This window comes from Vanellus vanellus (assembly GCF_965231255.1).
Source record: "Vanellus vanellus genome assembly, chromosome: 1".
NCBI lineage: Eukaryota > Metazoa > Chordata > Aves > Charadriiformes > Charadriidae > Vanellus > Vanellus vanellus.
In genome coordinates this window covers 117656190-117669860 of record NC_138905.1, presented here as the reverse complement: position 1 = coordinate 117669860, position 13671 = coordinate 117656190, and the positions used below count along the sequence as shown (strand labels likewise).

At 42.8% G+C, this 13671-nt stretch overlaps 1 protein-coding gene across 4 annotated transcripts in view; it reads left to right on the top strand.

The window, feature by feature from the left end:
- TIAM1 (TIAM Rac1 associated GEF 1) overlaps positions 1-13671 on the top strand; it is a gene marked incomplete at its 5' end in the record, with an annotated part of 83064 nt that overhangs the window by 31194 nt on the left and 38199 nt on the right. For all 4 annotated transcript variants that reach the window (XM_082491480.1, XM_082491479.1, XM_082491478.1 and 1 more), the window contains 2 exons: positions 5738-5842; positions 9713-9794. In XM_082491480.1, the coding sequence (XP_082347606.1) occupies positions 5738-5842; positions 9713-9794 (187 nt within the window). The remainder of the gene's footprint in view (positions 1-5737; positions 5843-9712; positions 9795-13671) is intronic.

The window sequence follows — 13671 nt, the reverse complement described above, 5'->3', positions numbered from 1 at the left end:
ATCTCATAGTGACTTTCTCATATGCCAGTGCTCAGACTGCACGGTGTTGGGGTTTGTGTGTCGTATGTTAGATGAAAAACATGAATTATACTGAAATTTTCATGCTAGAAAAATTCCTACAGTTGGAGCTAAACTTGGCATGGGTGTAGAAAGGGGAAGGGAGGCTAATTTTTGCCTTTTCCACTTTGGTTGTTGTGCATGAGCCTCTGAAGTGCCTTCTCACCCTGCCTCTGCCTCTGCTGCCACCTCTTATGTACCCACCCACCTGTGCACAGGACCCTTCTGTCCCCATCTGCCCCCCAGCATCCTGGCCCCCAGTCCGCTTCCTTTCACCGGACGCCCCATATCATGACAGTGCAGTCGCCCTGTCCTCGCCTGACCACCCTGGTCCCCCCACCTCTGCCAAGTCCTCCCGTGGCCCCTTCCCTACTCCGCCAGGCAAGCGGGGTGATCTCACCCTTTCCCAGGTGCCAGGTCCTGTTTCCAGGTGCCGTTCCTCCTTCCTTCCCCCTGCCGCTTCCTCCCCTCCGGCTGGCGTGGGGGAGGAAGGCTCGGAGAAAACAGCAGCACCAGGAGTAGGAGAAGGTGCCTGTGTTTGCTGTCTACGCTGCGGAGTCAGACTCGCTTCGTGTAGGTGGCAGGAGGGAAGAGAGAGGAAAGCTTTTATCTGCACTGGGGGGGAGTGGGAGAAAAACCACCTGGATTTCTTTTCAAGATGAAGTATCAGAGAGACATTTGGCCATTAAAAAGAGTTACATCTCAGCAGAGAAGTTGAAAGCTTTGACAAATTAAATACAAGCTTTCAGTTCTGGCAGCTACATAATGTATGTTTTCCGCTAACCGGCTGACTGCAAGCTAGACCCAACTCGTGTCACGTGCTGTTCTGAAAAGTGAGTCCTCTTTTGTACAACAACAACAGCAAAAGAAAAGAAAACATTTATTACTATTAAGAGCTTAACTTTGGGGACTTTTAGAACGTGTTGCATGTGCTTCCAAAGCGATGGAAGGTGAGAGAAAGGCATTTGTTTGCAGTAATTATACAGTGTGCTCGTCTCTCTGCCAGGTGCTGCAGCTTGTGAAAGCTCTTCATTGTGTTCAGGAAAAGATGACATTTTTGGAGAGAGACATAATAGGGAAGCTGAATGACACATCATTAGTAATGATTTATTTTTAGGATTTATATTTTCCTATGGGTAAGAGTGATTAACTCAGTGAGCCCAATCCTTAGCTGGAGTAAATTGGTGTAGCTCCACCAGTTCCAGTAGGTCTCTGCTGAGAATATGGTCTCTCACTGCGTATTTGATTGTTGTGGGTGGTGGTGTATAAGGAGAAGGGGAGGTGGGTGAGTGTTTGTTTTTTGAAGAGCTATTATCGGTTTCTTTCCTTTCTGTAAGAGTTTGCAGTCTGGAAAACACTGATGGATGCCTTCTTTTCTGTAGCATTTAATAATCAATCTCTTTCTTCTGTCTCTTGCATTCAGCTCATTTTTTCCCCTTTAATATCTGATCCACATCATTTCACATCAGTTTGCCATCTGCCATCTGAGAACCAGTCAAGTTCTGGTATAGTAAACATTTCAAGATCTACATTTCATATAAACCTCTTCATGTTTGTAGATGTGGTTAAATCTATCTGTGCTATTAAACTGAGCTTGATTATTCTGTTGGAGAACATTAAGTACACTCAAGTCATTGTAGAAAATGTGTTCTTATACTAACATTGCCGCTTGTTATTATACAGCGAGTTAGGTTTTGAAAACTGCTTTGTGACACTTTTATGAATCAAGATTGGTGGGAGGAGAGTTTAAAGCATATTTTAAAATGGTTTCTCGAAGACTTCTCCTAAGATTTAACTAATAACATCACTTGGAAGTCAGAAAAAGTCAGTGTATATGCATTAAATTGTTTCCTATGGATAATACTGATCAGTGTGAACGTGTGTGTGTGTATTACTAACATTTGCATAAAGGTATGTCTTAAAATTGAGTAGAAACACACACACTGTATATGGATTTGGGCAGAGCAAGTATGGAGAGAACAGCACCAAAAATCAAGCATAGAAGGCTACATGGCATTTAGTCTTTTGACTGAACTGGATAAAAAGCGAGAAGCAAGAAAGGTTCTGTTTTCTCACAATTTGCATTTTGCAAATAGACCTGCGTGCAGGGCAAGAAGCAGATTTCCCGTAGGTCTCTGGGTCTAAGCCCAAAGTATCTGAGAAGTTACTTAAGGCTGATGCTCTGCGGGCTCACTTAGATTTTGAGCTGGTGTTTTCCTACTGAAAAAGTTTGGGCCGCACAAGTATGAAGCCGGAGTAATATGGTGGGATGGCTAGCGTGTTTCCATGGTGCTGTCATCTCAGTGCTAATGAAGGTCTCCCCCACCAAGCTGAAAGAATATGCCTGTCCCTTGCTTTAACTAGAAGGGAGCCGAAATGGGTGAATAGTTTGGGTTGTGTGCCAACCCGCTATGCCACGTGGAGCCTGTTGAATCGGATCACACTCCAGGCTGTAAATTCTGCTTCAGGAGCACATTGGTTAAGCTGTTGGGTTGTGCTTTAAATTGGGTTAGCTGCTTAATTTAGTCCAGACATAGCCAGAGTTATTAGGAGAGAAATAAATAACCCGGGAAGCTTATTTGGACTGCTAAAAGGTATTTTGGGTGGTCTCGAAAGGATATTAATATCATGAAAGCTGCAATGTTTCTGTTCCCACCTTCCCGCATATGGATGCTGCTAGACCAGCAACAAAAAAAAAAAAAAAAGGATTAATAGTATGTCTTTTAGGGCAGACTGGCTATGTCCACTTTAAGAGGGCCTTTTCCTTTCAGTTCAGTAGAAAATCATGCCCCTATTTGAAACAGTTTAATGTAAAATTTCCAGGTAGACAAAGCCTTGCTGCAGCTATACAAATGTTAATTAACAAAATGGTGTGGCTTGTGCTGCACCATCACAGCTTTAATGGTGATGACTCTCGTTCCTTAACTTGGATGGGATTGCAGTAATAGATGAATGGCATCCACCCCCGACTGGTGGCATTTCTTGGGAGAAATAAGTGGCTCAAAATATATGTGGTTTTTATCCAGCAACGTCTTTAGACAGTGCTGTGCTCTGGCATAGTTCAGGGCTTCAGTGCCGCATCCGTCATCTTGCATTTGGCTCCCTCCTGCTCTCCAAAATGGCCACCGTGCACAATTTTCTCCTAAGCAGATCTCCCTGCGAAGATGGGCGTGAAAAAAGACGTCTCAGTGGTCATCTCCATGCCTGATGTGGTGCCCCATATCAAAGCAGGCAGAAGCCCTGTCATTGACCACTGGGATGGCAGATCAAGCCGCCGCCTGTGGGGAAGGTTGCTCTTTTAAGATGCTATCGGACGCAGGCTGCAGAGCGGGTTGCGGGCAGGCGTGAGTGCACCCTGCCCCTGCCTGGGGGCCGGTGGTGGCTCTGAACTGCTGGCTGTGTTGCTGAAGGGTGTCGGGTGCCCCCGGCCCCGTGGGGAGCCCTGGGCGGCTGAGCACGGGCTCCCTGCCCTGCTGGTGCAGCTAAGGCAGCTCTTGGCCTGCGCCCAACATCTGGAGGCCCCAGACTGGGTCAATTCATGTCCCTCTGCAACAGGTTGTGATTTCTGCTGGCCTGGGGCAGGCTGGAAAGTGTCCCTTTGGGTCTCCTCTGCAAGGGGAGGGGGTTCAGCGTCACTGTTGGAAGCGACACAAATACCTGGCTGCAGACAGGGGCTCTCTCCCAACCCTGGGCTTTAGTCGATGACAGGTAGCTTCTCAGCACAGGTCTGGCTGGCCAGCATTTGCGCAGCAGCCGTGCCTGACACTGCGTGAAATGCAGGACGCGTACGAGAGCCTCGGTGCAGGGGACCACGGGAAGATACACCATGGTGGCAGGAGGAGGCTGCCAGGTTGCCTGGCTCTCTTTTCTTCTAGCATGGTTTTTCCACAGAGAAATTTTCCCCACTGGCTTTGCTGTAAATGGCTCAAGCGTTTTCCAGACTTGCAGAGAGACTTGTCGTGCACTTCTCCCTCTGGCTGTGGGGTGTGCAGCCTGTGGGTTTACACCTCCTCTGTATGTTTGTGTTTGATTAGTGTGCAAGGTGCTCTTTAGTTTGTGTCTAGGGATAGTAAACTAATCTGACCAGAAACTAATCTAGGACTCCTATGTATCATTTCTGAACAATTAAAACCAGTTCTGCTTCCTTTTAATTTCTGGGGGGTTTGTATGTGTGTGCACATAAAAAAAAAAGCAGTGAAAACAGTTGGTAAACAATGACCAAGGCATGCAAAATGCTTATCAAAACAGAAAAAGGGGGGAGAGGGTGAGGATCTCCTACATTCAGCTCTTTCTATTTTGGCCTTTGATAGATATCACATTCCTTATTTAATTAACTAAGTATTTGTCCAGATTACAGACGTTATCCCATTTCAGATACTCAATTTCATATATGGATAACGTGGTCTTTGAATTGGACATGTTTGAACGTAGCACTATGTAGCGTGTAGCAATAGATCTGTCTTTTTTCCTCTTATTGGTAGCTCTTTTTTATTCATGGGCTAATCTAGACTTTCAAAAATGTTCACTGTTCTCTGAGTATTAGCTGAAGGGCTTGCTAGGTCAGTGTGTGATCTTTTCCGGAGGTCACTCGGTGTACATTACTCATCATCTGTGCTGTGTGATCAGTCAGCTGGGTCCCGATGTATCATCATCTTGGCTTGAACTGGATAAGCGAGGCTTTAAAAAACATAAATAGGCAATAGCGATGTTCCTGCATTAATTTTCACATGAGCCATTGTTTTTAGTACAACCTAGGAAACTTTGGGAATTTGCTCGTATAAAATGAAAAGGCCAATGTATAAAAGCATATAATAATGGGATTTCAGAAGTGACAATGAGGAGAATTTACCTCCTGTATTTGTGAATCACTTTGGGTTTTTTCGTTGACTTTAGTCAATAGTTTATGAACTTTGAAAGTAACTTCTGAATGACATCCTTTGTGTTTATCATAATTCTAATGTGTTTTGATTACACACTGCATTAACCTCTGCTTAAATCAAGCTTATTAATCATGCTGAGAAAAGGTCATTAACATCTCCCAGACCAAATGCCATATCCTCAGCTAATTATAACCAATTCATTAAAATGGTGTGACCTGTTTCCACTGGGATGTAATCCAGTATGCAACTCTTGGCTTCTTTTAGCCTTATAAAGCCAGTGTATCCTGAGCTGTTTTGAATTTAGAGGACATACAGATGTTTTTTTATATTAACCTTGCTTGAAATTTACCACATCATACTAACTCCCTAAATCATGAAGACGCTAAAAAAACCAAAACAAACAGAAAAAACCTTTCCTGTTACATTTTTCTCTGTTAGCAGCACATTTATTGTCCTCCTTGTGATTTTAAATGCCCTTTGTATACAAAGGCATGCTCTGAGTCTTCTGCTGTAATAGGGTTTGCTTATTTCTGTGATAGCATGGGATGGAGCAGAACTGCCACATAAGCAGAACCAAAGAGGCTGCTTAGAGTGCTAGCACTGCCCTTGACATCCTGGTCAGTGGTTAAATGAACAGTTATTACTGTGGAAGAGGAGGAGGTTCAGGTTCTTGTTCAGGTTAGGAGATCATGGGCCTCTTGTGGAAGACGGTGCTGGGGCATTTTTCAGGCCGTTCTCTAAGTATAGACGATGTGAGCCATTGCTTTTCTTTTCTAAAGCCTCTTCTCCATTTCTTGCAGACACACCAGCTGGATCACTCTGCTCACTACCTGCGTCTTAAATTCCTGATTGAAAACCAGATTCAATTTTACGTACCAAAGCCAGAAGAGGATATCTATGAACTGGTAATGCTACCTAGTGAGCAAAATTAAATGCTCCTTGGTAGGACACTATTAATTAGTGTTTATCTGATATGTAATATGCAGAGTTAGGCTTTTTAACTTGCAATTATAGTGCTTTGCAGACCATAGCAAATTGGTCTACAGTAAAGTAATCCCTCCAAACATTTCATCTTGAGGAGACAGTTGGTTTATCTTATGTTTGTGCATGCATGTGTCTGTGTGGATGAGAGGAGGAACAACCACAGGTAATGTGTGAAAGTCACTGTAACATACATTTAAGCTTAACTTCTCTTAAGGTTGCCTTCTCCTGTTGTTCATATTGTCCTTGGTGGTTTTAAAGACATAATGTTGAGGCCTGGGGATTTCTTGTTCAGATCACTTTGCCTGATATTTAAAGAGGGGGAAATGCACAAGTAGTTGGTTTTTTGGGGTTGTTGTTTGTGTGTTGGGTTTTTTTCCCCTAAATGGGAAGGTAAACATTGAGGTTTAAAAGCTCTGGAGTTACGTGTGAAAATATACTTTCCTAATTGCTTCAGTTGGATGTTTTCATATCATGCATCTCAAAAGCAGACTTCAAAGGAATTTTGAAATGAGATATTAAAAAAAAGACCAAACAGAATTAGTGTCATGCTTTAGCTCTATCATTTTACACATGCATGTTGTAAAGCTTTTTAAAGTCCTTTTCGTTGGTGGCTGTTTTATTTATAAAAAGTAAAACTTTGCCATTAACACTGTCAAAAAAAAAAAAAGAGTGAGAAAGTACCAGTTGAGTACTAAGACTGGGAAGTGAAATATAGTTGGGAAAAAATAAAACTCAGAGGAGACGAGATTTTAGCTTTCATTGCCCAGAAGGACTTTGGTGACTTGTCTTATGTTGAAAAGATGTAGGATTGACATAGTCATCATTTATTTTCATTCTGAAAAAATGAAATGAAACTGAAACTCTACAGTCAGCAGGAATATGTACATGCTGAAAGACTAGATAGGTGCTGCAGCATTATATCTAATGTAGTAACATTAAAACAACACACATTTGTATGTTTGCTTGTCTGTGTGCTTGTTTCATGAGAAAATTTGAGTTAATTTATTTAAATGTGTAATTAAATTATTTTGGTGCAATATGATAAAACTAATGCCTCTATTTTTGTAGTCACCTGAATAGCTGTTTATAATATTGTCTAATGTTGATGTCACCTTGCTTAGAGGTGTCTTCCATCTACTAAAATGCTTTTACAGCATACATTGCTGCAGAAAAGATAAACATACTTTCTTAGGAATAATATTCCTTTTTCTTGCAGAATGTATCAGATGTATTTAAATAAGAAATTAAGATTAAATATCGATATTCCATTCCTCTCCAATACATTAATGGTGACACTTTGTGCTCTGACGCAGTCTTTCAAAAATTCACAAGCTCAGTTCATTATATGTTAAAAATGTTACTAAGGGCTCAGGGGATAGTATTTAGCATTAGGTGCTGTACCAGGCAGTTATACTTTTAAGCACCTTTTATTGTAAACTAAGTGTTGGAGAGTTTTGGCTGAAGCTTGACATGCCAGGCTTTTTACTTTGGGTAAGATGGCACTTTTAGATGGAAGTATGAGACCAGAGGCCTCCCTGAAAATCTTGCTGGTAGGATGAGTCTGGGCTTGGAGGCGTTGGGTCTGCTGGAAAAGGTAGTCCTGGGAAAGGGTGCTGGGACAAGATGAAAAGTGGTAGAGGAAAAAAGGACAAGGAAGGGAAAATATTGAGATGTTGTTAATAATAGTAATAATTATGATGATGATAAAAGTAATAATAACAACAACAAATAATAATAATAATAATAACCTCCTCCTCCTCCTCCTCCTCCTCCTCCTCCTCCAAAGCTGCTGTGAGTAACACTGAAGGACTGGAATGGCTCAAAGGGGCAAAGCTGCTACTGTCAGGAAGAAATCCTGTCCCCGGGCACTCTTCAGTGCCTAGCAAACTCCCTGGGATGCTCCTGATATTGCTATCAAACTTATCTGTGCATAGCCTCAGTCCAGAGAGGGGGCTCCCCCATGAGCATGCGGTGCCCGTGATGCCGGTGGCTTCACAGGACAAGCCACCGTAGCCCAAATATGCTGCCTGCCTTTGGTGTTGGGACAATGGGTCCATGGGGCGCAGAAACGTAAGTGGCACCTCAGGGTTGCTGTCAGATTGGCTCTCTGGTCTGGGGACCTCAGCTGCAGTGTGTGCATCCCAGTGGTTTGCCTCCCATTCAATAGAGGTTCTTGCTTGAAGAGGTGCTTTGGGATGCAGGCAGCGCGTGGCTCCTGTATCCCTGCAAGAGCACGTCAGCCGTCCTCCTTGGTTCTAGTCCTGCATGCTCAGTTGAGATGACTGAAGGGATCAGACTCAAGTTTTGTTCTGATAAATACCACGATTTACGCTTCCTTTTCTCTTTCTCCTATTTTTAAAACACTTGCTGAAATCTAGCTGAGATTCTTGTAAATGTCATTTGACTCTTTTTCAGGTTCTGAATAATATGCTCCTATATTTGAAAACTGCATTTTAAAAATACTGCTAGCATGGCATCCTTACTTAGTTTTACATTTTATTTTACTATATACAATCATTTAAATGGGTATATAACTGTTCTGTAATACCTAATATTTGCAATTAAACAGATGTTTAAGTGCTCATATAAGCAGGAGATAAAATTATATTTTCATTAAAGAAACCCTTTACTAATAAGTTACTCTTCTTTTTTAAATAAACAGTTTAAATACTTCAGTCTAAACACTGATGCCACTTAGTTACAAAACGTTAATTGTTATGAATTGCTTTTTTACACACTCATGTAAACAAAATTAATATTTACCTGTGGGCTCTCATCTTCCTGTGGGTATGATTTTTTCCAAAGACAAAAGTATGATTTGTTACTTAATTGCTAGCCTATACTATGGAAAAAACAGCTTCAAACCTTGGCTGAGCCAGTGGGTTCCGGAGTGTCAAGGCTATCCTACAAGGAGTAAGTCAGGGCTGACTCTCAAAGATACCAGCTCAGAGCCTCTAAATATCTGGTCTGGGTGACTTTGTCTGGAAAAGCAGGATTTCCCTGCCTCAGGTGGGGTGACAGGCCCTTTGTTTGGAGCTCAGGGCAGGACCCGGCTACAATAGTGAGCCACACAAGACAGGAGAATGTAGGTGATTTAAAAGCACAAAATGTGTGAGCTGTGGTGGAGGGATGTAGCCCTGCTGAGGTGCTGCTTGGCTCCTGAAAGGCAGAGCGAATTGCACCTGCGTGCGTAGGCTTCTGGGTTATTACCTAGGTGTGAATTTGTACTGGTCTCCCAGGAAGGATGTTAATGACCATTTCAAAGACTTGGGGGGTTTTCTCGGTACAAATAAACATAAACGTGTTAAAGGTGAAATTTCATGCTAAGCAAGAGCTGCATACCAGTTGTTAAGTCTTCTAACAATTAAAAAATGTATTTAAGAAACAAAATCCCTCTTTGTGATTTTAATACTATTGAATAATTGAATTCCTGCAATGTCTTAATCAAAATAATATAAAAAGATAAATGGTGACTACCCATAAAATACGAAAACAGGAATAGAAGCTCTTTTTCTTGTACACTCAAAATGGTATTGACCAAGAGAAACAGATGTATCCTTCCTCCTATGTTGGCAGTAGTAAAACACTGCTTCCTCCTCTTTAACTGTGTTCTAACAGTAAAGCATAGTGACACTACTAATACATCTCACACACGTGGAGAAAAAATGTTCAATAAATGATGACTACAGTCCATTTCTTCTGCCTGTAATTAAAAAAAAAATCTGTTCATAAAGATTACAATTGATGTGTCTTCCCACAGTAACATATTTTTGTGTTTGTTTTCTATTCAGCTGTACAAAGAAATAGAAATCTGTCAGAAAATTACACAGCACATTCAAATAGAGAAGTCTGATACATCCTCTGATATTTATGGTGAGTTTCTCTTCTTGATTTGTTTTTACTTTTCTACCAAGGTCAGTTCTAGTGTATGCAGGTTCTTGCTTGCTATTCATTGATATACCTGAAAGGCCTGTTGAACACAATAAGAAAAGCACATCTGATTCCTGTGTCATCCACAGAAAGCTCACTCCCCTGCCCTGAAGGAGGATGGTTTTATTTGTAGTGCACTGAACGCTGTGTTTCCTGGTGCTCGAGATGTAGGATGTGTAGCTCTTTGATGAGAGCTATGGTGGCAGAAAGGGCAAATGTTTTCTTGTTCTTGTAGTTTCTCGAAACACCAGCTACAGAGGTTGTGCAGCTGAGTGCCGGCGGAAAACAGCATCCTTTGCCAGTTGTTACGTCTTACATGAATGCCAGCATCGTGGCGTTCATGGGGGCCTGCAGTGGGGCTTGGGAGAGGGCTGCCACTGTGGCTTGCTGCTGCTAGCCAGCTCTCCCACTCCTCACCCCTTCCACCAAGCATGATGGCAGGGATGCAGCCAGGAGCATCGCTGTGGGTGGGAGGCATCTCGAGGTCTGCAGCCAGGCAGCTGTCCAGGAGAAGCTGCTTGGCCCCTTTCCCTGCCTGCCGTGGACACTCAAGGTGGGTCCCTGTCTCGCCTCGACGTTCCTGAGGCTGGAGCAGCCTGGCCTCGGTGCACACCCAGCCCTCGAGGATGCCCCATGGACTCCTGGAGCCAGAATTCGACAGGTCATACAGATCTGTGTATAACATGTAAAACAGAGGAAGTCCTCTCTGTGTAATTTCAGCAAAATCCCTAATCTTTACCTGGGGGTGGTCGTATTTCTTAGCTTTCAAGTATTTCAAGTTACAGGCCTCTGGCCTGGTGAGTTTGCCCTTTGCTCTGGCAATTATAGTTCTGCAGTGTATTTTAAAGTTATTTGTGAAACCTACCCTGTGGGAAACCAATCTGCATCTTTTTATGGTTTATCTAAATATTCTGTTTTAATGACTAGAATAATTGTGAATCCCCAAACTGCTTAATATACAGCTGCAGTCCATTTGAATATTGTGCTCTGCTACAAAGCAGTGGTACTGACTGCAGTTTGAATATTGAAGGCCTAAGAGAGAAATATTAACCAGCACAGTGATGGCCCTAGGTTTGATAATTATGCTGTTGCCTGAAAGCACTGCAAGAGTGGCATTTCCTGTTTATTTCTTTTTCTTCTTTTTTTTTTTTTTTTTTTTTTTTTTAAGTGATAGATGGGAAGGACTGTAAAATATGCTGTCATGTCCTGTGAAATGAGATCAGCTGTGTGAGACATGGGATGTATCTGTTCAGTGGCTCTGACCCTGCAGGGAGTGAATGCTAAATACACCCCAAAAAAAGCTGACTTTGCTCTCATTGAAAGAAAACAGCAAAACTTACTTTGACTTTGAATGGCAGCAGAATTTCTGTAGTCTGCGAAACAGCACTATGAGTTCATACAGTGACAAATGTGTGCTGAAGTACAGGTGTGCGGTGGAGCAGAGGTGAAGTGTTGATCCTGCCTTGGTGCTGGGGAAGGCGAGGCTTCCTCCTGAGATCCTTTCCCATCCTGTATGTTAGGTACATTTGAAATTTTAGTTCTTTTAGTCTCTTCACAGAATTAGCATTGCCAATACATGCTTTTACAATCCAGAAAGAAAGCTACAGCACATTCACGGGCTATGGCAACACAAAGATCAGAGCTTTCACATTTTGGCGTAGAATCTTTTTAACAAGGTTGCTTAAGGGTTCTTGCTACTGGTTTTGTTTTGAAAAAAACCTTAATCAGTAACGTGACTGCATAGTCTCCAAGCATCTAAGCACATACACAAGCCTTTGTGTAAGCGGGGCTGCCTTTGAAATTGGTTCTCAGTCAGCTGGGCAGTGTTGGGGGCTCAGCCCCTCACAGGCACTTCAGCAAGTGTTGGGAACAGGGTCAGGAGCCAATACTGAAACTGAAAGCCTAGAACGCTAAGGGACTTTTTATTCTTATGATTATTTGGTTTTTTTCTGTGCAGCTTTGTTCAAGTCTCATACTTCTTGCCCATTTAAAAAACATACGTCCAAATTCCCTGTGCCTTGATTCCTCCAGAAGAACTGGAAAAGTATTTATTTTGAAAATGGTTGAGATCGTGAAAATCATTGGTGATATTACCTGTTGCTATTCCTGGTGTTCCAGCTATAGCAATAATAAATCACCTTGAATTTTCAAGATACTTCACAAGTAGCTATTGATTAATCCCAACAATGTAGACTTAGTGTTGTTATCTCCCATTTAACAGACGTGGTATCAAAGATAAGGAGGTGAAATGCTTTCACTAAGGGTGCAATTAGGCCAGTGCAATTTCTGCCAGTTCACTAGCCAGGCAGAAAGGTAAGATGATAAAAGAAGTGAATAGCTGTCTGCTGGCTTTGCAAGCTGTTTTGGGCCAGCTAAAAGATCCTGGTGCTTGGGAGGGGGCAGAGCTGGGCCTTCAGACGTTAGCAAGCCTTTGGAGCAGCTTCACCATTGTGCTTGAGCACACCAGGAGTTCAAGTGACGTAAAGTGGATGGAGCAGAGCATTCCAAGGAAAGCTCAACTGGGAACATTTCGTAGTGTTTCTACTCCCACCAGCGTGCCTGTGGTAAGAGGCACGCCTGGAGTGTCTGGCCAGTGTGTCGGAGCTTGCCAGTGTTAGATCTGTCAATGTGGTGCTGTGTTGCTGATGTCTGGGTACATACATTCTTGCCTCTTTCACTGGTACCAACATCTTTGCAAAGATTGTGTGGGAAGGAATCAGGGTGCACCAGCACTAAGAACCTATTGATTCCAGCTCCTGTACGTACCGGGAATGTACTGGCTTTTTTGTTAGCAACTGTCTGTCTCAGGGGGCCGAGGTAATTTTCTGGAGGCAGATTTGTCCAGGTATTGTGCTGGTTCGGTGAGGCCATGTGCTCTTATAGATGCAGACTTTTGTTCTCCTGTCATCAAAATGTTGCAGTGAAGAAAAGGCTGTGTCTGGGTCACCACCCATCTCTTCACACCTGTGTTTCAGAGTCCATGCACAGTTTGATAATAATCTTTTTGGCAGTGATGCCAGCTTATGCAATTGCTGTTGCTTCCACCCACTCCTGCCCTTCCTCTCATGCAATGCTAGTACACGTGTTTGTGTGGAGCACCTGCAGAATTCAGCCAGATGGAAACTGGATGTACATTCACGCTATATATGTGTATATACAAACTACACTTACATGTTTTTGCATATATGCAAGTGTATATATACATATATCTACACACACACACTCTCTTGACTGAGGTACTTCCCATCTGGATGAGTTGCCTGCTCTGCTTTACTGCATGGCAGTGAAAGCACCGGCACTGCAGTGGGACAAGAATGCTGTTTCAGATTGTTTACCAGATTCAGCCACATCACAACTGTGGAAATAAAACAGTTTATCCGTACTTGGGGTATAGTCACGGACCCTGTCTGCAGAGAGGTTATGTGTATTTATGAGATGACCATTTCAAGGCTGTTGCCAATTGCCCACCTCTCATCTCTTAAAGGTGATGATAACACATGTAATTGCTCCTTACACCCATTCCACTCTGGATATTTTATTTTTTTTAATGAAAGCCAAATTAAAAAGCAACTGCACCCGCCCTTAGCCCTGACAGGCTGGAGGAGGTAGAGTTCTTCTCCTGGAGGAGATTGGGAGCTTGGGACTGCTTGGGCATGCTAATCTTGTCACAGTTAGCCATAGCGAGAACTTGAGATGCAGCTCTGCCTTGTTTGAAGTGTATGGTAGTAGGCTGCAAAACAGCATTTCAGTTGCAAAAGGGTGATGATATTAGTAACTGATAATTTGTGCTGACTTGAACTGCAGCCTTGGGCATGCTTCA